Source organism: Myxocyprinus asiaticus, chromosome 41 (assembly GCF_019703515.2).
Source record: "Myxocyprinus asiaticus isolate MX2 ecotype Aquarium Trade chromosome 41, UBuf_Myxa_2, whole genome shotgun sequence".
NCBI lineage: Eukaryota > Metazoa > Chordata > Actinopteri > Cypriniformes > Catostomidae > Myxocyprinus > Myxocyprinus asiaticus.
The window spans coordinates 17,394,866-17,421,421 of NC_059384.1; the positions used below are offsets into that span (position 1 = coordinate 17,394,866).

General features: G+C 38.5%; 1 protein-coding gene across 4 annotated transcripts in view; it reads right to left on the bottom strand.

Annotated features, from left to right (window-relative positions):
• LOC127432058 (extracellular sulfatase Sulf-1-like) overlaps nucleotides 1–26,556 on the bottom strand; it is a 57,209-nt gene that overhangs the window by 19,265 nt on the left and 11,388 nt on the right. For 3 of the 4 annotated variants that reach the window (XM_051682845.1, XM_051682844.1, XM_051682847.1), the window contains exons 2-10: nucleotides 18,720–18,935; nucleotides 16,666–16,905; nucleotides 15,475–15,626; nucleotides 10,355–10,524; nucleotides 6,730–6,880; nucleotides 6,448–6,623; nucleotides 5,605–5,733; nucleotides 5,226–5,282; nucleotides 1,843–1,978 (exon numbers count right to left, since the gene is read on the bottom strand). In XM_051682845.1, coding sequence (XP_051538805.1) covers nucleotides 1,843–1,978; nucleotides 5,226–5,282; nucleotides 5,605–5,733; nucleotides 6,448–6,623; nucleotides 6,730–6,880; nucleotides 10,355–10,524; nucleotides 15,475–15,626; nucleotides 16,666–16,905; nucleotides 18,720–18,935 — 1,427 coding nt within the window. Of the gene's footprint in view, nucleotides 1–1,842; nucleotides 1,979–5,225; nucleotides 5,283–5,604; nucleotides 5,734–6,447; nucleotides 6,624–6,729; nucleotides 6,881–10,354; nucleotides 10,525–15,474; nucleotides 15,627–16,665; nucleotides 16,906–18,719; nucleotides 18,936–19,579; nucleotides 19,717–26,556 lie in introns of those variants that run through there. The other variant, XM_051682846.1, reaches the window with a different exon arrangement.

A 26,556-nucleotide genomic window follows, 5' to 3' on the forward strand; every position in this document is an offset into this window, starting at 1 on the left:
GTAATGTGCAATTTAACAATTTTTTAATAATAATATAAAAAAGATACTACTTTGAACACATTTTGCAATTCTGTTACTTTGAGTACCTTAAGGTTAATTTAATAGTTCACCTAAGGTTTTGGGTAAGAACAGACCAAAATATAACTACTTTTTTACTGTACAGCTTGCCATTGCAGTCTCTAGGCAAGATCATGATTTCAAGCTCGATTACACTTCTTAGTGCTCGACGCATGTGCTGAGCATTAGATGGCGCTATAGGAAGTGTGATTGTGCTTAAGAGACTGCAATGGCAAGATGTACAGTACAATGAAAAAGGAGTTGCATTTTGGTCTGTTCTCACCCAAAACCAACTAGATCACTTCAGAAGACACTGGAGTCTGATGGATTATGTTAATGCCAACTTTATCTGCATTTTTGGAGCTTCAAAGGCCTGATCACCATTCACTTGCATTGTATGGACCTACAGTGCTGAGATATTCTTCTAAAAATCTTTATTTGTGTTCTGCAGAAGAAAGAAAGTCATACACATCTTAGATGGCATGAGGGTGAGTAAATGATGAGAATTTTCATTTTTGGGTGAAATTACCCTTAAAGAAATGTTTGATATTTTTACTGAAAAACAAGACAAAAATACTGATTAAGAAATAGATTTTTTTGTGCGTGTGTGCTTCAATATCCTGAATCAAGATTAATTTGCATAATATTTAAAAGTATGTGAAAATGGTTTACAAATATGTAAAAGGGTATAAAAAGTGAGGTTTGAATAAGCACGAGCAAATCATTCGGGGTTGGCCATAAAAGTTTTACCTTCAGCAAATCGCAGCTAAGTACAAGCCATCATGTTTAATGATATAAATAAGGACCTAAAATTTTATGAGGTCTTTTCATACAAACATGGCAGGATTTTCAACTTTGAGGCAGGTGACTGAACTAAAATGAAAAGATGGAAACCTGTGTTATTCCAAGCTGCGTTCAATCAAATTTCCAGACAAAGTGTTGCAGGCAAACACTTAAGTTGACCATAAAAATAACCTGGTTTGCATTAGCGCAGTCCTTGAAATACTGTCTGCATTTACGCTACCTGAAATTGTACCAATTTGTAATGTTCAGCTCTCTCTGATTCATTGCCACACCACAGAAGGTCTGGTGGACCAGGCCCAGAGTGTGCTGGTTAACAGAGCACTGATGAAAGAGAACTACAACCAATCTCCAATTATCCTTAATTTGTTGTAAATATCGGTTTAAATTACAGTGGCACCAGTCAAAGGACTTTGGCTATGCGCTGCACGCTCCAATCTCCGGTTTCGTGTTAAAGGTGCAGATTATTGTATTCAATCATAATCTAAAGGTTGAGTGATTGGGGCAAAAAGCTTTCTTACAATTCTCAGAGCATTTTCTCAAAACATGAACACCCTGAGTCAGGCCCAAAGCAGGACAAATGAGGGCCAGGTTGAGACTAGCAGACTTCCATTCTGATAAACCATCTTAAACCAGTCTAAGGAGGTTAGATGGTTTCGCAGCCTGGTCAAGCTGATGGCACTGGCCTGTTTAGAGGGGTTTATGGCACTCATCAGCTAGTCAGGCTGGGAGACCAGCTAGATCAGTTTAAAACAAGCTTGGCCAGGCTGGGCAACCAGCTAGACCAGCTAAAACCAGCATGACCAACAAACCACCCTAGGCTGGTTTAAGCTGTATTTTACCAGTAGAGAAGCAACAGATGAAACAAACATTGTGCATGTGTGAGTCAATAAGAAAAATGAGGTAGACAGACAGTGGGTGCGAGACAGAGGGAGACAGATGGGTGACAGACAGAGTGATGTATTGTGTTCATTGTGCCTATACCTGTCCTGGTTGTTCACAGGGTGTCTGAAACTTGGCCTGCTGACACACCTCCTTCACCTTCTTGTATTTGGGTAAGCTATTGGAGTGTTGGGTGTTTGTGTTACCTCCTGAGTCATCTTTCTTGCGCAGGATTTTGCTGAAATGACAAATGGGCATTGGTGAGTTGCTAGGCTGCGTTTCGAAGCTGGCAGCCTCACAGTGGCTTCGGGTGCCAGGAAAGCATGGGCACCCCGCCCAAGTCAGCTTCATATAACTGCTCTGTGCAGAGTCATTTGACCTCCTGGCATTGCACTCAACCCTACACCCCAACCCTATCTTGTGTCACTGCATTCATATAGGCCACAGAAATAACTGCATCGTCCCCTGGGTAGTAAGATATCTGTTCCTTAGTTTTATCGGATTGTACTTTTGGTTCATCAAATTTGAGGTTGCTGTATATAGACAACCACAAAAATAAGCATTTAAAGAGAGAGTTCACCCAAAAATTAAAATTCTCTAATCATTTACTCACCCTCATGCCATTCATGACTTTCTTCTGCAGAACACAAACGAAGATTTTCAGAAGAATACTTCAGCTCTGTAGGTCCATACAATGCAAGTGAATGGGTACCAAACTTTTGAAGGTCCAAAAAGCAAATTAAAGCAGCATAAAAGTAATCAAGACTCCAGTGGTTAAATCTATATATTCAGCGATACGATATGTGTGGGTGAGAAACAGATCAATACTTAAGTCCTTTTTTACTATAAATTGTCCACCCTGCCAAATAGGTGGCGATATGCATGGTGAATGCGAATTGCCAAAAACAAAAAATGAATGTGAAAGTGAAAGTGGGGATTGATCATAAAAAAGGATTGATTATTGATATTTTTCTCACCCACACCTATCATACCTCTTCTAAAGGCATGGATTTAACCACTGGAGTCATATGGATTACTTTAATGCTGACTTTGTGCTTTTTAGACCTTCAAAATTTTGGTACCCATTCACTTGTATTGTGAGGACCTACAGAGCTGAAGTATTCTTCTGAAAATCTTCGTTTGTGTTCTGCAGAAGAAAGAAAGTCATACACATCTGGAATGGCATGAGGGTGAGTAAATGAAATAATTTTTGGGTGAACTATCCCTTTAAGAATTGGTTCATCCAAAAATAAGAATTTTACCATTTATAAAAAAATAAAAATAAATAAATAAAAGACTTTTTCCATGCAAGTACAATAAATGGGGATTGAGTTTTATAAAAATGATGCAAAACCCTACTAAAAAATACAAACCCCAAAAACAAGCTAAAACCAGGTTGGCTGGTTTAGGCTGCTTAGTCTCCCAGCCTGGCCAGCTGAAAAGTGACCCATACCCCTCTAAAACCAGCCAACTGACAGGTCTGACCAGGGTGGTAGACCATCTAAGAGTAACAAACCAGCTTAGGCTGGTTTTAGCTATTTTTTGTTTGTTTGTTTTTTCCATCAGGGAAGCACCATTAAAATGGTCCATTCAATTAATGTGCTACATTCCAAGTCTTCTGAAGTCATGTGATATCTTTGTGTGAGGAAAAGACCGAAATGTAAGTAAATTAATCTTAAAAAAAATAAATAAATTTATAACATTCTCTTTTGTGTTCCATAGAATAAATAAAGTCATACAGATTTGGTATGACATGAGGGTGAGTATTCCTTTAAGAATTGTGCCTGTAGTGGAAATAGAGACTCTGACTGATTTCACCAGAACTGATAAATGAAGTGGTTACTGATCTGACTTCTCATAAAATTGGAGCTGTCGTGACTGTGCAAAACAGGTTAATGACATTTTGGTATAAACACATCTAGTGGTCTGGCTTTATACACAACAGTTATTTAGTGACGGAAGCAACAGCCTGCACTGATCAACGATGCACTTTCCTGGAAAAACATTCACTTAGCGTTAAGCAGAAACCAATCGCGGGCTGACTGTGGGAGCGGCAGTATGCCATTAAGAAGACTGACAGCCCCCTGTGAGTGACACGAGGAATGTTAGACAGAGACAGCAGCGTGGTTGTGCCCACGGCCACAGTTACCACACATAGCGATTACGTGCAAAGGGCTTCCAAGCCGCATATTTTAAACTTAACCCCCGGACAGTCTATTGTGGTAAGTGATAAAAGGGTCTCGAAAGATCTGGTAACATATTCTTGGATTTGTGTTTCGTGATAAAAGTATCCAGAGGCAAAAATGTACAGTGGCCCCAAAAAAGTATTTGGACACTTAAGCCACACATAAAATTTTTTTTATGAATGTCTTAGCAGTATATAAGAAAATATCAAACCAATGGCATTTATTTTAGAGAAATATAAAACAATCATAATTAAAACATTAAAATAAGTTTGTTAGGTTTGAAATAATAAAACAAGATATATTCTTCAAAATGAAAAATGACGACCTCTTCTCAGAACTATACATTTTTAGTGGATGTATGAAGTCAGTTCCCCTCAAGTTCACACAGGCGTTCTAGTAGAGTAACCACTCATGTAGTACATTAACAATGGGCATATTCCACTAATGTTTGACAATCAGAAAGTGTCCAAGTAAATGGAACTGACTTCATACATCCACAAAAAAAAGAAAAAAAAAAAGAAATAAAAGAAAAATCACCTTGAGACAATTAGAATTAAAACTTAAAGCAACTGCAAAAATGGTTAGTTCTGAGAAAAGGTCATCATTTGATTGCAGACACCACTTTATTTTGTTGTTTAATGCAAAGAAATTCATATATATTTAAGAGTGGCTTAAGTGTTCAAAAGTGTCCAAATACTTTTTGGACCATCCAGAAACAATTGCTCACAGGCAAGGTACAGTAAGTTAAATACGGTAATTTCAACACCATACCTACATTCCTCAAAATAGAGAGTAATGCTATGCAGACATATCAAGTTTGAATCTGATACCACAGGTAATATCATATATTTCCCCGGGGAAGGATTTGCTGCTGTCGTGAGCATCCTACAGAGTGACTGAAACTTATCTGATAATGAGTGTATAGGACTCTCATTTAAATAGCTGAACTCCCGAGGACACATTTGATTGAAGGCAAAATTCTGATATTCCTGTGATGCTTTAGTGGTTTTTCATGGTTATTATTCTAAATAACAAGACTATATTTGAGGTATTTTCCCACATTGTTAGGTGAACTCGACCCATGTCAATGTAGAAGGATGTTTGCGCAATAGAATCTCAAATTCATAACGTGTACTTGATCTTATCTCTTGGCGGTTTCTCAGCAAAATACTGGAATGTAACAATTGGATTGTATGTGGGGAGCCTCCCATGCAGAATAAATCAATTCCAATTTATTTCGCACATTTTGTAGTGATTTTACGGTATGATTGAGAAGAGAGGGAATAATGTTTGTTTTACCCACGCTCCACAAGGAATGTGTCCCTCCAGACTTTGGGTTTCCGGTTGGGTTTAAATCTGAAAAACAAAAATGCAAATATTTAAGCCCTTTCTCAGTATTCTTGTCATTTACATACTATAAGGAGATGTTTAGCTTGGCTTGAATTATGATACCTTAATCTGCTTAATATCTTTTGCCATCATGAGTGGCAGTCACCCCAGAGCATTTATAACATTCTTTACCTGCCAGAAACCCTTTATAAATTAAATCCAAATGCAAAACCATAACTCCCTCAACTCAACTTCACTGGTTTAAAGCAATACATAATGAGATACTACTTAACCATACATTTCACTTTAGACTGGGAATATAATGTGTGTTATGGACCAGACAGCTCACCTATTCCCAGTCTTTTCCTGCTCTAGAAGTTTCAGGATAGATTTGCCATCCATATCAGGTGGAGTGTCCAAGCCAGCTATGTCCAAGATTGTGGGTGCGAGATCAATGTTTAGCACAAGATGATTGTTCCTATGAGAAATAGACCATAAAATAAAACTGATAAACCTGGAAAGAATTTAACGATGCATGGGTTGACAGGGTTCTCACTTTCTGGACAATTAAGTTTCATGACATTTCCATGGCCTTACTAGCTGTTTTCGATTAATGGAGGAGTTTTAAATAATTCACTTTTAGACCAATCCGGCAATTAATCATTCAGACTGATTCATGAATCGGTTTGACAAATTTTGTTTAAAATGACCAACTCAACAGAATAATTCGCTATAGCTTGCAAATTTTACTCTACACATGATCAATATCTAGCCAAAGAAATATCTTAGGAGCAAAGTATAACTAGAAAAATGCAGTAAGTTTCCATGACTTTCAAGATTTCATTAATTCCCATGACATTTCCAGGCCTGGAAAACATAAAAATATTGGTATTTCGAGGTTTTCCATGACCGTGGGAACCCTGAGTTAAAAAGCAATTTCCGTATTTTCTAGAAAATAATTCGCACCTGGTAAAATTGCTTTGTTGAGAGAAAAACAAAACCTTAACTCATATCCATGTATAAGTCGCATTGATACTCTTTAAAATCATATGTGTTTGAGTGCAGTGTGTTTGACTGGCCGACATCAATTACATTATATAAATTGCTCTGGACTACAAGTCGCAAGATCATTCTAGAAAATATGGTATGTTGTGCAAAAGGGTGTAAAATTTTAAGTCAGATTTGAATTTACCTTGCACCTGGCTCCACATTTGGACCCCTAACAAAGAATGGCACTCTGATGTCAAAATCATAGGGCATAGACTTCCCCTTGACCAGACCAAACTGCCCGATGTGGTACCCATGGTCAGCTGTGTAAATAATGTAGGTATTATCCAGTTCCCCGGTGTCGACCAGAGCATTGTATATCTGGAACACACAGTACACACACATTTCCTTCTAGTTAATATGTAGTATCTTTTGAATATCCAGGATTGAGCAAGAAAAAAAAAAAAAAAAAAAAAAAACCACTGACCTTTTCCACTGAGTCATCTACAGACATCAGTGTCTGGAGCCTCTTCCTGTGCAGGAAGTTGGTAAACTCCATGTGAATTGGCTTCATTGGGCCTGTGTACTGCATGATCCAGTGCTTGTCCATGTTTGGTGCATAGTTGTAGCTGGGAGTTCTACATGGAAGAGCACAACATGCTACTGTGAGTCAAACATGCACTTGTCTGCTATTTCTCAACCACTTGTGGTGGTTGGAGTTGTCTGTTGTGTTACACACTTGACAAACATCAATAACATGGACACGTTTGATTGAAGGCAAAATTCTGATATTTCTGTGATGCTTTAGTGGTTTTTCACGGTTATTATTTTAAATAACAAGACTATATTTGAGGTATTTTCCCACATGGTTAGGTGAACTTGACCCAAGCCATGTCAATGTAGAAGGATGTTTGCGCAATGGAATCTCAAATTCATAACGTGTACTTGATCTTATCTCTTGGCGGTTTTTCAGCAAAATACTGGAATGCAACAATTGGATTGTATTTGGGGAGCCTCCCGTGCAGAATAAATCAATTCTAATTTATTTCACACATTTTGTAGTGATTTTACAGTATGACTGAGATGAGAGGGAATAATGTTTGTTTGACCCATGCTCCACAAGGAATGTGTCCCTCCAGACAGTAGCATGTTGTGGAAGAGCACAACATGCTACTGTGAGTCAAACATGCACCTGTCTGCTATTTCTCAACCACTTGTGGTTGTTGGAGTTATCTGTTGTGTAACACACTTGACAAACATCAATAATGCCCCCCTCCATGGAAATATACTAATTCTTCTTGCTTGGTGTTTATCTTGGATTCGCTCACCATCTCTCCTCACACCAAGCTGAGAGTCCCGGGGTTTCTTGGCAGTGTTTAATCGTTTGAGGGCTGGCACATGCGTAAGAAAAATAATAGCTTCCCCAGCCTCTGGGCCCAAAATAAAGTTTGTAATAAGTTCTGCAACGACAGAGCTATAAGTCATTTGTATTTGAAGTGGAGAATAAAAAGCTGGGTAAACAGGAGGCTGTGGAATTGTTTGTTGAGCTGAGGCTACGAGATGGCCACCTGTTGACTGCAGTTGGCCAAGCTCCACAGCTGAAGCATTGTGTTGGAGAGATGGCTTTCCAGGCAGGACTCTTGGGCCTGGTGTCATAATGAATGGTGGCCATATGAAAGCTCCATTCTGTCTGAGTGGATGGCTCCTAGCCTCTTCTCCTCAGTCTGTCTTTGTCCGCTCTCTGAACTCTTCACCCACTCAGTGAGGCACACTAATATACCACACAAAAAGGAACCCGTCTCTTCACATAGATAGGGAAAATTTCGAGGTCAAAAAGGAAGGAATTAGTCTGGATCTGACACCCATCACAAAGCAGGGTGGGGCAATCTTGTCTACGCAGAAACTATGCATAAGGATCTAATCTCAATTACACTGAAGTCGGAAGCATCAAATAATCCATAGATTTTGTTGAAAAAATAAGCTAAGTTTCATGGGAATCTCTCTCAATTTAAAGGGATAGTTCACCGAAAAATGAAAGCGTTCCAAACCTATGTCCCTTTTCTCCATAGAACACACAAGCAAAAATGTGAAAATGTTGGCACTGCACTTTCCCATACAAAGAATATCCCATACAAAGTTTTTCTCAGAACAAAGTAATTCATGCAGGTTTGGAACAACACAAGGGTGAGTAAATTGGGTGAGGTTAACTAACCCTTTAATGTGCTTTTCAATACAAAACACTGAAGAAATTTATGGGGTGTTAAAGTTGTTTACAGGATTTACCTCCTTAATGCTCTTCTGCCTGTCAAACCCATTTCATGAAGAGGTTCGTATTATAGCAGTGCAGCCCAAATGCTTTTCAGATTACTCGTATCAGTTACCACACCAAAAAGTTTGCATGCTTATGCAATGCTTTTCCAGACTGGCACCAAAATTATCTGTGGCTTTATGCATAGTTACTTTGGCAGGGTATAACATTATATTATGGAGATGATGGATAAACCACAATTCCATCTAAAACTCATACTTGACTCTCAGCAACAAAATCCACTAGCCCACTTTGGCTATAGAATTTAATGTTCTGGGGTCAATACAAGTTGAGCTCAATCGACAGCATTTGTGGTATAATGTTGAATACTAAAAAATAAAATTTTTTTTTTTTTTTTACTCGTTTACTCAAAGAAAAAAAGTACATATTGCGTTTACAGCAAGGCACTTACTGTGAATGGGGCCAGTCCAAAAAAATTCAAACACACTTTTTCTAAAAGTATAGCTACAAGAAATGAACATTATACATGGTAACATGATTTTATTGTGATAAAATCAGGGATTTATCTGCGTTATGGCATAAACCAGATTATAGGATTTCCAGTTACATCGTCATGACAACGAAGTTGTAATACTGGAAACAACTTCACACATATGTGGTTAGTAAACAATTTAACCACACTAAAATCATGTTAACATGTATAATGTTTATGTCTTGTTGCTATACATTTGAAACAGTGTGTATTTTATGTTTATGGACTGGCCCCATTCCCTTCCATTGTAAGTTGTACTGCAATTTTTTTTATTTTATTTTATTTTAAAAAGGGACGAATCTACATAATTTATGGTAATCAACATTATGCCACAAACGCTGTCAACTGAGCTTAACTTGTATTGAACCTGGAATATTCCTTTAAGGACCTTTATGGAGAGCTCAAGAGTGGTTTCTGAAACCCTACTGCTCAGAATGTAACCTGTGCCTGCCATCTGTTTTTCTGTTCATTTGGTGCAACTTGCCAAGCAACCATTTTGGCACTAGAGCAACCTGCCAGCCAACGAGCCTTGGGGTATCCTAGTGTGAGCAATTCAGAGCCCAAAGTATGCGCTTAAAAAAATATTAATAACACAAAGGGTTTTCTAAGACAAACAATGCATTCCACACATCCCAAAACCTTCATGGTGAATGGCATGATTTATATGAGAAGACCCAGGAAGTTGTGTTGGTGGACAAGCTGAAAGAACTGTGAAAAAGGCAGAAAGAAATAGATACGCCTGAGGGACAAAAGTGTGATCTTCTCCTTACCAAGATTCTGAAATGCCTGGGATGCTAAATACTTGGAGATAGCGGGATTGTTGCCACAGCACTGTGTGGAATAGGATCCTAGCCATGGATTTTATGATAGTGCAGTGAACCAATAAAGGTCTTGGCAACAGAATGGGATCCATAAACCTCTCATCCCCCATCATCGTGCTTGGCATGTGCCAGAAATTTACTAACATGATAAATCATTTCAGTTTCATGGTGGTAGAGTCATGTGTGAAATGCATTTCAGCACACTGTCATCTCTTCTAATTTTAATGGAGAATTCAAATATATGAGGCCACAAAAATTCCTTGAACTACAAACTTATATTTACCTGCGAGACAAATTATAATGTTTTAAAAATTAAAGGGAAATTATCTGCTTGGAATGCTACTGTTCTTTTAGAACTGGGCTCTTGTGTGCCTTGGAATATCCTATTATAAATACATACAGTACAATAAAAATATCTAGACTCAACAATTCCAACGCCAGTGCTTATTTTGCTCTTGGGCAGTGTGTAACTGAACTGAATGTCACTCACATGTGCTGGGAAGCGTTTTGGAAGAGCTCAGAGTACTGGGGTGCTGAATCCTCTGGGCCGTGAGGCGCTGCATGGCTGATCACCATCATCACCGGCCGATGCGGGAACATGTGCTTGGACATTCGGAAGTAGTTGATACTGTCGTTGGTGATCAAATCTGTGAAGTAGTCCTAGAACCAAAGAAATAAATGCAGAAACTGAATAGGAGGTATTTAGGTTTTAGTCCTAAGAGTAAGGGAGGGTAAGCACTTACAAGCCATATATTCTTTCTGGAATTTGTAGATTTATGAATAAGGTCTGTGGTTATCATTACTTGAAAAGACTGACATTTTGTTTTACAACATCGATTGCATTCAGTCATACTTAAAGTCCTCAGACATGATTACAATAATGTGTCAAGAATGTCTGTAAAGTTAGTTAGCAAGCTAATTAGTAGCGTTCATATTTAAACATTCTGCACTAGCTTTATTGAATTGTACTGTGTATGTACTACACCTAAAATTTTTAGTTTGTTTCTTGAAAAATTATGGGTAAATAATGGGACATCCATTCTCGTCCTTAGGTAGCAACTTGTTAGAAATTTAGCAAAAGCATACAATGGCTTAAAAATTTAAAATTGTGTAATTTGTTATAGAAGTCTCTTAAAGTAATTAACCACTGACCTCATTTAATTTATAAATGGAAACTGTTATTCTAAACACCTTTAGAAATTCCTGAGGGAACGCATGGTGAATTGACCCTTTGCTAAGCCCCGCCTTAAAAGCATTTTAGACCAATCCTATCTTAGCAGCTGTTGTCGTCAACTGTGATGCAGTCTACACTTATTGCGTAATGCTGACAGAAAATAGCCATTTTGCCTGACCATCTCCAATTGAGAATGTGTGGCACATTATGAAGCGCACAATACGGCAACAAAGACCCTGTACAATTGTGCAGCTGAAGACCTGCATAATGGGTGAATGGGGGAAAATTCCACTTTTTAAACAAACTTATATCTTTAGTGCCTAAATACTTAAGTTATTAGAAAAAAAAAAGTGTTGCAATCATCTGATTTGAAATTACTGTACATTTTCAAAAAAAAAAAAAAAAAATCAATGAAATTCACAAGGTAAAACATCATATAATGTTTAGTTGTAGTGCTTTCAACATAGCAAAGGGCGAATATAATTTACAAATCACTCTGTTTTTATTGGCATTTTTCATACTGTCCCAATTTTTTTCAGAAATGGGGTTGTATTTACAGTATATAGCTTAATAAAAGTGATACTGCTGTTTGCTTTGACAAACAAATTTTTTTTTTTCAATAAGTTATATCTTATATCGTATATAGGCTTTATTTTACACATTTCAAGCTGTAAACGAGCAGGGGTAAAACACTTGTTGATTTTTGCCATTTTATTTTCAGAAAAGGTTTAGCTTAAGCTTTGTCATTTTACCTCAAACATCTATGACATGTTAGTTGCCATGACCTTTGTAAATTGATAAAAACAATCAATTCTGATACAACTAAATTCATTAAACAGTTTAACCCATAACACCAAGACTATGTAAGAGGTATGTGATAAAAGTAGCAATAATTTATAAAGCACTTCAATGCCAATGTACAGTGTATATTTAATGTGTGTAAAGCTACTGTTAGTCAATAAATATCTTCATGAAGAGGTGCACAAGATTGAGTAGCAGACTTTATTTGCAACATTAAATGTGTTTTAAACGTTCAAATCAGGTTGAGGTAAAAAAAATATATATAATTTTAAATTATCATTCCAAAGAGACTATTTTTAAATGCTTGACAAGTAAAACACAACAGTAGTTTAGGCTTTACAATTTTTTCACAAAAGTGTGCTCGCTTGCCTTAGTCCGCCTTTTCCCCGATCATACTCGTTAAATTATTTTAATAAAAAGGACCATAAGCCCGGAGGTTTGGCAGCTTTCTCCAGTGGTTCAGTACCTTAATGGCTCCCTTCCATTGTCCACACACAAGGTGGGCCACACTTGGCATTTAACAGCAGCGGTGACAGAGAGCATGAGTTTCATAGAGCACAAACTGCTCGTATCTTTTAAATAACCTTTCAATGACAGGCCGTCTTACATCTCCTTCGAGTGGGATGTGGGAGAGGGGGTGTGTCTTAAAACTGAGTTGAAAGTTCATTGGTTGCTCCTACGTATCAACTGTCTAATGGCATTTTTAAACTCTTGTCAAATGGATAAAGACAAGCAATTGGCTAATTATATTCAAATTAAACTGATAATTTATTTCTTCATTCTTTTTTAAATTGGCAATACGCAGCTTCCATAGTGGCGCGACACGTCATCGGTCTCATCCAGTGTAGATAGGATGTTACACTTATATTTTCAGGTGTGTAATTACCATCAAATTACACTTCTTTTCAAGTGACTGTGATAATCATTTGCCTCAATTCTGATTCACAGTCTCCACAGATTTCAAACATATTACGGTGTTATTTAACAATTTCCTTTACAAAAAAGTCAAATATGCTTTAAATAGTCACTTTTCATTGTAATATCAATTCCATTTACAGCACTCTCCCATTCATTAATTCCAATGGGAGTTTCTACAAAGCTTGTCAGAGCGAGCAATGGTAACCAAGGGGGGTGGGGCTTAGCGAAGGGTCAGTTAGCCTACCGGGTTAGCCTAAACATTTACATCAAGACTGAACATCCCATTCTACAAACAGCTAGTCATTGACTGATGCAAGCTGTGCTTTCCAAGTCAGAAACTACTGAATACAATTTCATTGACAATTTAAAAAAAGCTAAACAAGATAAGTAAAGTTTGTGAAGACAAACTTTGATGTTGGCTTGACAAAGCTTGGCCTGAGTTTAAAAAGGTTTAATGGGACTTGCAATAATACACAGCTAGCTATCTAGCTAGACAGACAGACAGACTGTCAGGTAAAACCATAAGACAGACAGACAAATATCGTCTACAGATAGACAGCTGATTAATGGCCATATGTGTGGGTTTTTTTTTGACAGTTGGAGTTTGAAGAGTCTTGGCCTGGCTGAATAACAGTATTCTGGCTTAGTCAAGACAACACAACAGTGAACTAATGAATTTATCAGTGATTTATCCACAAAAAATGAAGATTTTCCAGTACAGATCAGGTAGCAGAGCACATATATTTGTTTAAAAAACCCTGTTGTGTTGGTGCAAACCAGTAAAGATGATGACAAGTGTGTCGACACCTTCACTCAGTAGTAAGAGAGGTTTGTATCCCTCCATGGGGCTGATGTTATGAAAACGGCAAGGTCTCAATCTTACTGCTATGAGGCTCAGCAGGAATGTGCACAAGCTCTCTGAGGGCTTGGGGGTAAAAAAAAAAAAAATCACGTGGTACTGAAGCTTTAAGCCCCTTGATGGCAGCGCTCCTGGCTCAGCCTGGTTGTGGGAAATCCTCCAACCCCACTTTACCCTCCCTATTGCTTAAAAAAAAAAAAAAAAGCAGCTACTGGTATCTGTGGAAGTAAAAGTCTTGTGGAAGCTACTGTATAGAGACTTGTGCAGTGGACTTTTCTCCTCAGCATTTCAGCACTTTACTGCTTCATTTCAAAATTTTGTTTCACTAATTGTACCTGCAACTGGTTTGTGTATTTTGGAAAACTATTTAGCATACCTTAGTGTCCAGAAGTGAATGAAAGAGCACTGTTCATAACATCTGAATGCACCTTACCTGATTAACACATTTGAGAATGGATCTTAAACTTGTTTTGCTTGGACTGACTCAAGGCACAAACAGTTCTGAAACTATTCAACTAACATGAGTCAAATTTCTATTGATTCACTTGTTGATTAAACTGGGGCCACAGCTAATTTAAATGTGTGGCATTCTTCAGTAATGAGAATCATAGCAGGGACATTTTGGGTATACCAAGTTTGGAGCAACATGTCAGCCTAAGATGTATGAGATGTATGTTTACTATGGATTATGACATATAAAAGCTCCATTAGCAAGTCTCAACCTTAAAATAAAATCTAATTAGTCTTCCTAAGGGTTTACTGGAACCACTTGAACAACTAGCCACCAAATTTCTCTTGTACATCTCAACTTGTGGGTAACACTTTCATCCAGGTCAACAAGTGGGTTATTGACATCCAAGTGACAGAACAAACATTTATTTACTCATCACTTAGACTACCTTAAACAATCCAGACCAATTTGTGCCCAAACCATGAAACCTCTGTACAAATTCCAAATTACCCAAAAATGCGCTACCTGGGAGACAGCGATGGGAGAAGCCAAAAATGTATTTTGACATCAGCTCCATATCACACTGTGTAGATGGAGGGTGGCCATGTCAGATTAAACAGATTTTATCATTTGCACAAAGATAGCAAATGTTGTGGGTTTTTTCATCCTCACTATCTTTTCACAGCTAGATACCATATACTGTGAAAAATGGCTATGTGTGGAATGGAATACTAGCTTACCACTTACTGAATACCACACTGTATATACTGTATACTCATTTTTTTAAGGATGTAGTATGTAAAACAGAATGCAGTATGCAAAAAAAGTCTTAAATGCTAGATTATTGTCGACTTTGCATGTTTAATTCAGCAAGTGGTGTCCAATTATGGACATACAAACAGTTAGCCTATTTTGCATTTTTAATCCAATTTTAAGTGAAAATGTCTCTAAAATTTTGGCATTTTGATCAAATAAATCATGAAAGAGAAAAATAAAACACATACTGCATTATGGGCTACAGTACGCAGTGAATACAGCAAATGTGCATACTATGCACAGTATAAATACAATATACTCCAGAAATAGTAATAGTAGTATGGTAATATGCTTTTCCGAACAAAGTTCATGTCCACGCCTTCATATCAACTGTTTGCAAAAAACACTTTTCCCAAAGAACATCACTTTGTCTACCAAGTCTTATTCAGAAGACACATCCAACTCCCCATTCCCCCTTTATTTTAATCATATTCCATGTGGAGTCAACCAACCTAGGTTTTATATGCAATTAGAGGTCTGAAATTTGTTAAAAACAGACCTTGCAATTGAGCATAAACTGAAAACAGAGTTTAAAAGAAAACTCTGGCATGATGACAGTGTTGTGAATTTACGTGACCAAAATGCACATACCGTGGCATAATCTGCTCCGTGCTTCTCCTTGTTCCCATTCCGACAGACAGTGTAATTATAGAAACGGGAATTTTTGATCAGCCCCACCCATTCGCGCCACCCAGGTGGGATGTAGCTGCCGTTGTACTCATTGAGATACTTCCCAAAGAATGCTGTGGGACAAAAAAAGATAGTATATAAACTTGTGTCTATGTTCAGCAAGGTTGCAGAAAGACTAATATTATATCCACCTCTAAACATTGCCTTTCAGCAGTACCTGTAAATGTCTGTATCTGCATTGTATTCAGGTCTACTCTACCCTTTTTTCCATTAAGCTAAAGCATGTTCCAAGAGCCAGGCAAGCAGCCAGTCTGCCCCAGAGAGTTAATTGTAGACTAACACATCAGATTAAAACCACAAACTGTGGTAAGGCCTGTACCCCTGTATTCAGGGTCAGAATATGCAGTCACTCTAGACACACAGAACAGGGCTACTGGCAGCTCCATGTTTAGCTTTCACAAACCAGACAGTCAGATTGAAGATGGCTGTAAAAACTTTCTTTGACCTCTACGAACAAATTTGAAGCAACATTCCAGTGGAACTGCAGAAAGATTACAACACCTTAATGAACCAATGAAATCAAAACTGGAGTTTTGTGGCCTTTAGTCCACGTATTTTAGCTTTTAAACTATCAACATGCTATTGTACTCCTAAAAGCTGACAAAAATAAGCATAAATACACATGTAAAATGAACAGGAATACGGACCAAAAATATTGATGACTCATCATGCACTACACAGATTTTTGTCCAATCGTATGCTCTTTTAGAATGAGAATGTCCCTCCCCCTAACACCACCTGCAACTGACTAGTAAATCATGGTTTATGGCTATGACACCAAGTCATACTGACCGTTTAAAAAAAAAAAAAAAAAAAAAAAAGAAAAAAAAAAAGCCTTTGAAATGTCCCACCCAAAATTCCTGTTTCAATAGGAAATGTCAACACACAACATAAGACTGTAATCGTATATTATTTGTAGCAATAGAAGATGCAAAAAGATTAACGTAAGGATCACATCCAAAAGAACAACAGAGAAGCTGTTAGAACAATGATTTACATTAATAATATATTCATAAATCAAGCGCATCACAATAGGTCATTAGGTTCAGTCACTCATTTGGGTTTATACTTATCTGAATAAAAATGTCTCACCTGTTCGGTATCCAGTATTGTTGAGATAAACAGCAAAAGTACGTGGCTCGTGCTGAGCTTGCCAGGAAGGCGAGGAACAGTTCTCGTTGTTGGTGTAGGTGTTGTGGTTGTGAACGTACTTCCCGGTCAGCATGGACGAGCGTGATGGACAGCACATGGGCGTAGTCACAAACGCATTGGTGAATGAGGTACCACCGTCCTCCATGATCTTACGAGTTTTGTTCATCACCTGTAACGAACCTGCCGCACCCAACCAAACAAATGCAATTTCAGTACAAAGCTCTACTGAAACAAAGTTAAAAAACTTTTACATTGACATGGATATTTATGTATTGGGCAGAAACAAAACAACTTAGTGCATTAAAGGAATACATTTTTTTTCTGGTTGTGTGTTCTCTGAGAATCAAACACATGACCTTGGCATTGCTATTCTACCAGTTGAGCTACAAGAACTCTTCAAGTTCAAACATCTAAATGGTCTTAAAATACATAAATGCAATCCGAAGAAGCCAATGTAAGAGTTAGATGAAGGCTACCTGCTGCTTCTTTGGCAATCCAAAGATTGGCTGCGATTGCAAGACTAAGGCCCTCAGCCTCTCAGATGTCTGAGTGAAGCCATTAAATATTAAGGGAGGAAATCAGTCAAACCTGTGATGACAGTCTGAGATTGAGACCTTTTGAATGTTATGCTCTCAGAGGAAGGAACTTGATCCAGTGACAACAGTTAGGCTTGCCATACGTGTCTGGTATAGCTGTAACAGGACAAAAACCAACCGAAGGCCTTGGGTGGCAGATCAAGAAGGCTTATAAAAACAAGCATGCTAATGCTTCCAGGACACTGGGCTGAATTGCGAGAAGGCTAAAGCATTTTTCTTGTCTGGGTTGATTTAATAATGGAAGGCTCAAGCTAAAATGAGTTATTTTAAAAGAAGAATTACAAGCTATAGTGGAAATGCATAATCAATACATTTGACACTTTTTGATGCCTATATAAACTGTAACCCAATACAACACCCAGCTGAAAAAACAAAACCCCAGATTAAACCAGCCTAAAATGGTTAGATGGTCTCCTAGCATGGCCAAGCTGGTTAAGATGGCCTGTTTTGATCACTTATCAGTCTGTAAGCCTGGCCAAACTGGTTAGCTGGTCTGTTTGATGGTTTTAGATGGTTTTTATGCACTTGTCATCTTCCAAGCCATGCCAAATTGGTCAGGCTGGTCTGTTTTGATAGTTTTGAAGTGTTTTGGCACACTTATCAGCCTCCAAATTTTGCCAATCAGGATAGGTTGGTCTGTTTGATGGTTTTATGGGTTTAAATGGGTTTTATGGGGTTAAAGGGTTTATGGGCCTTTGTCAGACTCAAAGCCTTGCCAATTTGGTTAGGCTGGTCAGATTCGTTGGTTTTGATAGTTTTAGAGGGTTTCTGGGCACATGTAAGCCTCCAAGCTTGGCCAGTCTGGTTAGGCTGGTCTGTTTTGATGGTTTTAGAGGGTGTTTGGGGGACTTGTCAGCCTTCAACCCTGGACAATCTGGTTAGACTGGTCTGTTTTGATGGTTTCAGAGGGTTTTTTGGCCATTTGTTAGACTCCAAGCCTGGCAAATCTGGTTAGGTTGGTCTGTTTAGACCAGATGGCTGACCAGCTAAACACCATCTTAGCCAAGCTGAGAGACCAGCTAGACCAGGCTGAGAGACCATCTAAACCCAGTTAAACCAGAAAGACCATAAAACCACATTAGGCTTGTTTAAACTGTTCCTTTTCACTAGTGCAGTTTTTAATTCTATACTCTCTCAAACAATAAAACATTAGTCTCCAACTATTTAAGTGAAGACGGTGCAAACGCAGACATCTGAATCAGTAAGGGCCCAACTTTCTCCAGACAGCACTGCCGTTTGTGATGTTCTCTAAAGCAACTTTTCCAGACTACTTGCCGATTCATAACTATTTGCGTGCCGAGTGCTGACAAAGCCCCGAGATTGGCGGATGGGGTCTTCAGCTCATTTGCCTGCAGAACATATGGGCCATTAATGATGAATTGCATCTGGTATGCTCACCCAGCTCCACGTCCTGGTCATCTGTCATGATGAGTATGATGTTCGGCCTGATGTTCCGCCGGTCTCCCTGAACCCGCCCACGCAGGCCCTGACCGCGAGTGGTGAAGCCATAGCAGACCAGTGGGGTGGCCAGGGCCATCATCCAGGCCAGGCTCACCAGCTGCATAATGAGATCGCAAACAGGGGCCCAAGAACACTCAGAATGATTTAGGTAATCTGTTTGGAGAAGGGAGAAAAGATGTCAACTGAAAATGTTTCTGGATTTCTAAAGTGGTGTAAATAAATGTTACTTTGGTTAACAGAAATTGGATGGAAAAAAGAACCACTTTCATTTCCTCTGTGAGACAAGTAAATGACAATTCCAGATCCTTGTCCGAAACTTCTAATAAATCATTTGCATCTGCTTTTAATCTTCATATCATCCACAAACATGGTAACAGACCACAGAAGATTGCAGCATCTGCATTTAAAGCTTACAATACAAAACTATTTTATAGGAATGTCAACACATGTTTTAAACCCTTCTGACTTTTTCATGGAACGCGTTAGCCTGAGTCACCATTCACTTTCATTGTATAGAGCTTTTATTGTAAAGATGTATAAGAGCAATGTCAACACTGCAAAAGTTCTACTTGTGTTCCAAAGAAATCATTCAGGTTTGGAAAGACATGTGGGTGAGAATTTTTTTTATTTTTCATTTTTGGGTTAACTATTCCTTTAACCTTCCGGCATGCAGCATGGATGTGCTCCTGCCACAAGGCACATGCAAAATAGAGACATAGTTTTTATATAAACAAAACAGCAAAACTTTCACAAACTTATTGAGCATTAAAACGCAACACAAATCCTCTAATCCCTACCTGCAAAGCTCTCAGCCGAGCAGTCATCGGTAACATGGTGTCATATTTCCAATATCTGTAACTTCAGTCAAAAAGACCTACACTTGTATGCCCAGACACTTTCTTAAAGTCAAAAGGCCTACAGTAATGCAGCACACTCTTCCTCCATGTGTGCAGACAAGCCAGCTCTTTCACTCTAATCAGTCACACGCCTTCAATGCTTTTGAGGCTTTGCCATTGGCTATTATGGGGCTGTACCAGCCCACACCCAGCCAATTGTGTTTTATGGCAGGGCTGTCACTCAGAGGGCTCAGAGCTTGTGACCCCTAGCGGACACCCGGTGGGAATTACGAAGCCAGCAGAGGCAGTACAGGGGGGACAGGGTTCCGCTACATTGAACCTTGTGCTGCGGTCGCCAGTCACATTTACACTCACCTCTTTAACCAGTCCCACGGCTCTGTGTGTCAAGAAAGGGTAAAAACGACAGTAAAGACAGCACCCCACATTTCACAGACATGCTTAAAAGGAATGGTTCACACTAGGAATGACATGAGGGTGAGGAAATTGATAAAAATCGACATGTTTGGGGAGAACTATTCCTTTAATTTACTAAAAGCCATGTGAGTTAAAAGTCAGTGTGAATTGCAATTTGCAACCCATTTTAGTTTCGTAATGTGATGTATTTTCTGTGCAAAACAAGATTTTCAACAAGACGACATAGGATGGGACTTGATTTTATCCATCAGTTTCATACAGGAATAGAGCCAGACCAAAATGCAAAATTCGCTAAAACAGTGCCTAAAGAGCTATTTGGCCATTGGTCAACATTATCCAATGGCTAGATTATGAAGACAAACAATTATTTTCTTGAGAATAAAATGCACGATAATTTGTTCACTATAAGACCAGGAAAGACAGATTTTAATTTACCTGTTGTCTAGCAGCATGCATGAAAGTGGGTTTGATTGATTTACCCATCCAATTGCTCACTGCAGTTTATTGTACAAACCTTAGAGGACCATATTGCCTTTGGCCTCATGCCAATCTTTGTCTCAGATAAATGAACTGTTAAACCACACTGACATTTATGCACCTGAGCCTTGTCTGATGCCATTAATTTGTCTTGATACTTTTCCTTGGCAACGAGAACGACCAAACTGGACTCAGCATAGTCATTTAACTTTTGTGTGACAAAACGACCAGTGAGAGTCAATGAATAAATTAGAGTAAGCACTGGTTTTACAATGTCAACTCAAGTCCATGTGTCCACACATTCAAACTAACAATACTCAGTTTGACAAGTGGAAAATCCCTTAAGCACCAGTGACTTGCATAAAAACCAAATTATAAGAAAGAGGAATCTTTTAAAGAAAACAGGGGTAGATACCCGTGTGGGTGTTCAGCTGGTCTAATTCTGTTAATAACTCATGTTTTTCCAAACCTGTATGACTTTCTTCTGAAGAACACAAAAGGATACAATGAAAGTGAATGGTGTCTAAGGCTGTCATTCTGCCTAACATCTGCTTTTGTGTTCCACAGAAGAAAGTCATATGGGTTGGGAGCTAATGTGAAGTCTGATAAGAGGGGACCCTTAGATTCTGTTGAATGGAAAAGCATTCGTGCTTGCCGTCTTCCATCATTGTGTAGCTGATGGGCTGCCTCTCGGATAGGGTCTAAGTGCTTTTTTGGACACAGTGGATTTCAGACAGGCTGCATGAGGGCTAGCTAGTCCAGTGATCCTGACAGCACTGTGAAAACACTGGCGCTGTTTAAACAAACCCATGGTGCAGGGCATGTCAGGGTCCAGTCGTCCAGTCATCCATTCCACACACAGACACAGAGACAGACACACACACAGACACACACAGATATGGCTTCCAGAACTCTCAAAAGTTCTTAAAAGGGATAATTCACCCAAAAATGACAATCATCATCGTCAACCCCATGTTGTTCCAAACCAAATGACTATTTCATCTATGGAACACAAAAGAAGTTGTTAGGCAGAATAACAGCCTCAGCCACCATTCAATATTTATATTTATTATATCTATTTTCATCTTATAATGCACTAAATTATGCAAACATATTTTCATTCCAGGCTCCCATTTTGTGCATACATGTTGCAAATTAGATTGACTTTTTCCATCAGGTGTTCAATTTAAAATGCTAAATTAATCCTTGCATTGACCTTCTTATGTGATAGTTAACTGTCATTATTTACGCACATCGTTCCAAAACCCGTATTCTTCCATGGAACACAAAAGTAAACATTGAAAATCAATTGTGACTGAGGCTAACATTCTGCCTAATGTATCCCTTTGTCTTCCATGAAAATAAATAAATAAATAAAATAAAAATAAAATTCATACCCATACAGTCATATGGGTTTGGAACAATATGAGGGTGAGTAAATAATGACAACATTTTTGGGTGAACTATCCCTTTAACCCCAATGTTCAGCTCAATCATGTGTTTCTCAAGAAACCCTAAATTAAACTGTCTCTGCCCTCAATGATGACACATTCACCCTCATTCCAGCACTGTAATTTTAGAATACAGTCGACTCAAAATAGCTCTCCTATTTTCTTCCATGTAGGGAAAAAGGGTCGTGAATTATAATTTAATTTTAATTACCCTCATTACTGTGAAATTGTGTTCCAGTCAGTGACACTGGCAGGAACATAAACCACTACTTACTCTGATGTAGTATGAGTCCTCCGCTGACCCTTTGCCTATAAGATAAACAGACCTGCGATCCTCCAACTATTTCCACTTCCACATGACCATAACACTCTCACACAAAATCAGCACTGGACTGGTATGCAGAGATAATAATGTGATGTTTGTGTCTGAAGCCTTCCACTGAAAACCTGCTGACTTCCTCTGGCTTTACAAAAACTGTTATTCAGACTAATGTGCTTTTAAAGAACGCTGCCTATTCAAACAGAACAAAAAGTACCATAATATAAATTTGCTTGATTTAAATGTCTATTTTGAAACTATTTTAAATGCCATCCGGTTATACTGAAGTACTGTGCATATATCTGCAGATCTCAGTGAATTGTCTGGGCCACTGCATTAGACTCTGGAAAGGTCTTAAAGAGCAGGCAAACTCCAAAGTCTGCAATAAACAAGCAAGCCAAGAATTCTGTGGACTGTGCCATAGTGAAAAATGGCCACAAATGAAGAGGAAAGAACAGAGGAACATACAAACCAAGCTTGCCAACTCTGGAGCCACAGAAAAATAACGTAATGATGCTGATTAGCTGATGGCACCATAACCAGCCAAACCTTTAAGGAATAGTTTACCCAAAAATGAAAATTCTCTTATCATTTACCTACCCTTATGCCATCCTATATGTGCATGACTTACTTTCTTCTGCTGAACACAAAGGTTTTTAGAAGAATATCTCAGCTCTCAGGTCCATACAATGTGAGTGAATGGTGATCAGGCCTTTGAATCTCTAAAAAAAGAGATACTCCAGTGGTTTAATCAATGTCTTCTAAAGTGATCCAGTTGATTTTGGGTGAGAACAGACCAAAATATAACTCCTTTTTCACTGTACATCTTGCCATTACAGCGTTAAAGCACAATCATGATTTCTAGCTCCATAACACTTCCTAGTGCTTGACACATGTGCAGTGTGCTAGAAAGTGCTATAGGAAGTGTAATTGAACTTCAAAAGTTCAGAGTTAAATTTTGGTCTGTTCTCACACAAAACCAACTGGATTATTTATGTTGATTTATGGCCTGATCACCATTCACTGGCATTGTATGGACCTTCAGAGCTAAACTATTCTTCTAAAAATCTTCATTTGTGTTCTGCAGATGAAAGAAAGTCATACACATCTTAGATGGCATGAGGGTGAGTAACGATGAGAGAATTTTCATTTTTGGGCGAACTAACCCTTTAACCTCTTAGCTGATCTAAATTAAATTTTTTCTTTAATCAGTTTGGCAATCAATAAGTGATTTTGGTGGGAAAAAGGAACTTTGTATTGAATAAACACTTTCCAAAACACAATCGCCTGGCAAGGAATGATGGTGTAATCTGGACAACGTGACGAGTCTGGTCCTGGCCAATACCAACAGTTGTTTTCAAGCTACGGCAGCTTGAAACTCATTTGGGATCAAGATCATTGGAAGTCTTTAATTTGTGGACTTTGTTTCCCCCGTCTGGCTGTGCACATTTGCTGAGAGCCATGCCTTTGTAGAATTACAATGCAGAGAAACACAAGAAAGCTTTCTTGTGGGCCACCGAGAAGCACCAGTGCAAGCATCATCTTTCAGCCCTTAATTGTTTTTAGGGATTAAAGCAAATGACCCAGTAAAATAGCCTCTACTGTACTAATCAGAGCTAAGCTAGGGGGAATAATATTTGGGATTTGAGAAAAAAAATGTCCCGAAGGTTCAAAGCAGCAAAACAAAAAGGGTACTATTAGACTCTTCAGCCTGATGCACAGCTGCCAAAAATAGACCCCCCCTGGTAAAGAGGGGCAATTTTCAGATTAAATGGATGACAGGACCAGGGTCCTTCAATGCAATCCAAAAACTGAGCTTCTATGATTTCGCTATGCTTTCTCTCCCCCCCCCCCCCCCACACTTATTGGACCCATATAAATATCCATGCATACTGAGGCATTTAGCCCCTCTTCCTAACCACATAAGCAGTGTTTTCTACCACGCAGTGCTATCAGAGACAGCGGCGCAAAGGTTTTGGCGAACAAACACCCACCACGGCTGCTTGTGGTATAGGCCAGACCACATACTTTCATGCGCCCTGAACCCCCTTTGACCCACTTGGTAATGTGGGGTGGTTAACCCAAACCTCAAGCACCTGGACTCTCAGAAGACTCTCCAAAACAGGAGATGTTAAATTCATAGGCTCCACAGGTTAGGATAGATGAGTTCCTGAGGAAGAGGCCACACGATTAGGATCAGAAAGTCATGACCTAGCACATTCTCCTTTCCAACCACTATGGGATTTATAATATCAAGACTGCATATGGCCTAGTCTGGTTTCTGTTAACCTCTTGTTAGAAAGATGAAAATGCCTAGGCAGAGAATGGCTGCATACTTAATGTGCAACCAGCACAAGTTAGGATTTTCAAGTGATTTAGAAGCTGATATTAAAGAGATAGTTCATCCAAAATTCCAAAATGTGTCTTCATTTACTCACCCTTTGTTCCAAACCCTTATGGCTGGCTTTCTTTCATAGAACACAAAGAAATGTTAGACAGAATCAGAATGTTTATGACTGGCAGCCTATTTTATTGTATAGAAATAAAGAGCAACGTAAACATCCTTGAATATGTTAGAATGTTATCCTCAATCAGCCATTCCATGAAACTGAATGGCGACTTAGGCTGCGAGTTGGCAACATTCTGCCTAAAAATCTCCTTTTTTGTTCCACGGAAAGAAAGAAACAGTCATCCGGGTTTGGAATGGCAGCGGGTTTTCACTTTAAAATGGTCGTGTCCATATTCTGTGTCAGCTTGAAATAATTCCTTTTAAAGGGATAGCTCACCCCAAAATAGAAATTCTCTCATCATTTACTCACTCTCATGCCACCCCAGATGTGTATGATTTTCTTCTTCTGCAGATAGAAGGATTTTTAGTTGAAAATCTCAGCTCTGTTGGTCCTTTCAATGAAAGTGAATGGTGGCCAGAACTCTGAAGCTCCAAAAATCACATAAGTCAGCATAAAAGTAATGCTTAAGACTCCAGTGATTATATCCATATGTTTAAAAGATATATGATTGGTGTGGGTGAGAAACAGATAAATATTTAAGTGTTTTTACTATAAATCTCCACTTTCACTTTTACATCTGAAGCCTACATCTAGCCACCTACATCTGATGTGGTAGTTTCATTTTCACATCTGAAATTAAAAGTGAAAGTGAAGATTTTTGATTAAAAAAAAAAAAAATTAATAAAAAAAAGAAAACACCTATCATGTCACTTCTGAAGATAATGATTTAACTACTGGATTCTATTGGATTACTTTTATGCTGCTTTTATCTGCATTTTGGACCTTCAGATTTCTGGCCACCATTCACTTGCATTGAAAGGACCAACAGAGCTGAGATATTCTACAAATCTTTGTGTTCTGTAGAAGAAAGTCATACACATCTGGGATGTAAATGATTTTCATTTTTGGGTGAACTATCCCTTAAAAGCAAAGTACAATGCTAAAATTCACTCTCCACAATGATAAGGTTGTTCTCATGTGCATCTTCACTGCAAATGAGAGACCCTTGTTACGTAGCCAACAATTAGTATAAATCAAACCTGATGGCACAGCTAAATAGTAAGTCAGCCATTCATAAATGCAAGGTTTCCAAAGACAAAGACTGTCTCGAGGGCTAATCTACTATAATCTACTACTATCTAATATAGAGACCTTGCTCGCTCTGTGCTCTCCATTGAATGTGCCTGTACAGAAGCCAAGTCACTCGAGAGCAATCCGATATATGAAAGTTTCACACAGTTTATTGGCAGTGACAGTTTCATTTTTATTTTCAGGCTCTAGTCTAACGTAAGATTTGTTTTTTCTTTAAAGTGTGTAATTTCTGTGCCACTAGCTTCACCAAACGGAATCGCCAAAATAGTGATAGTTATCTATCAGGTTTCCTAAACATACCCCTGTCTTACATTGGTGGGACAAACAGATAGTCCCACCCCAAACTAACACCATTGGTTCAGCCAATGTTGCAGTGTAATCTGGGATAAGAGAAGTATTTAAACACTTTTTCAAAAACTACTTAAGCTTTAAGATTACATGAAGTTTTACAGAGCATCTATGAGAAGAACAACTCTGAGGTCTTTAGTGTTTTATTTCCGCAAAGGCTGTTTGCATATTTGTGTACACTGATTATTCCCACTGGGGGAGACATGATTACCCAGCCGCAGAAGCAGAGAATGTTGAGGTTTGGATTTTGCAAACTTTCTTTTTTTGAATCAGCCTGAACATTGTGGTTGAAGCTTCATCCACACC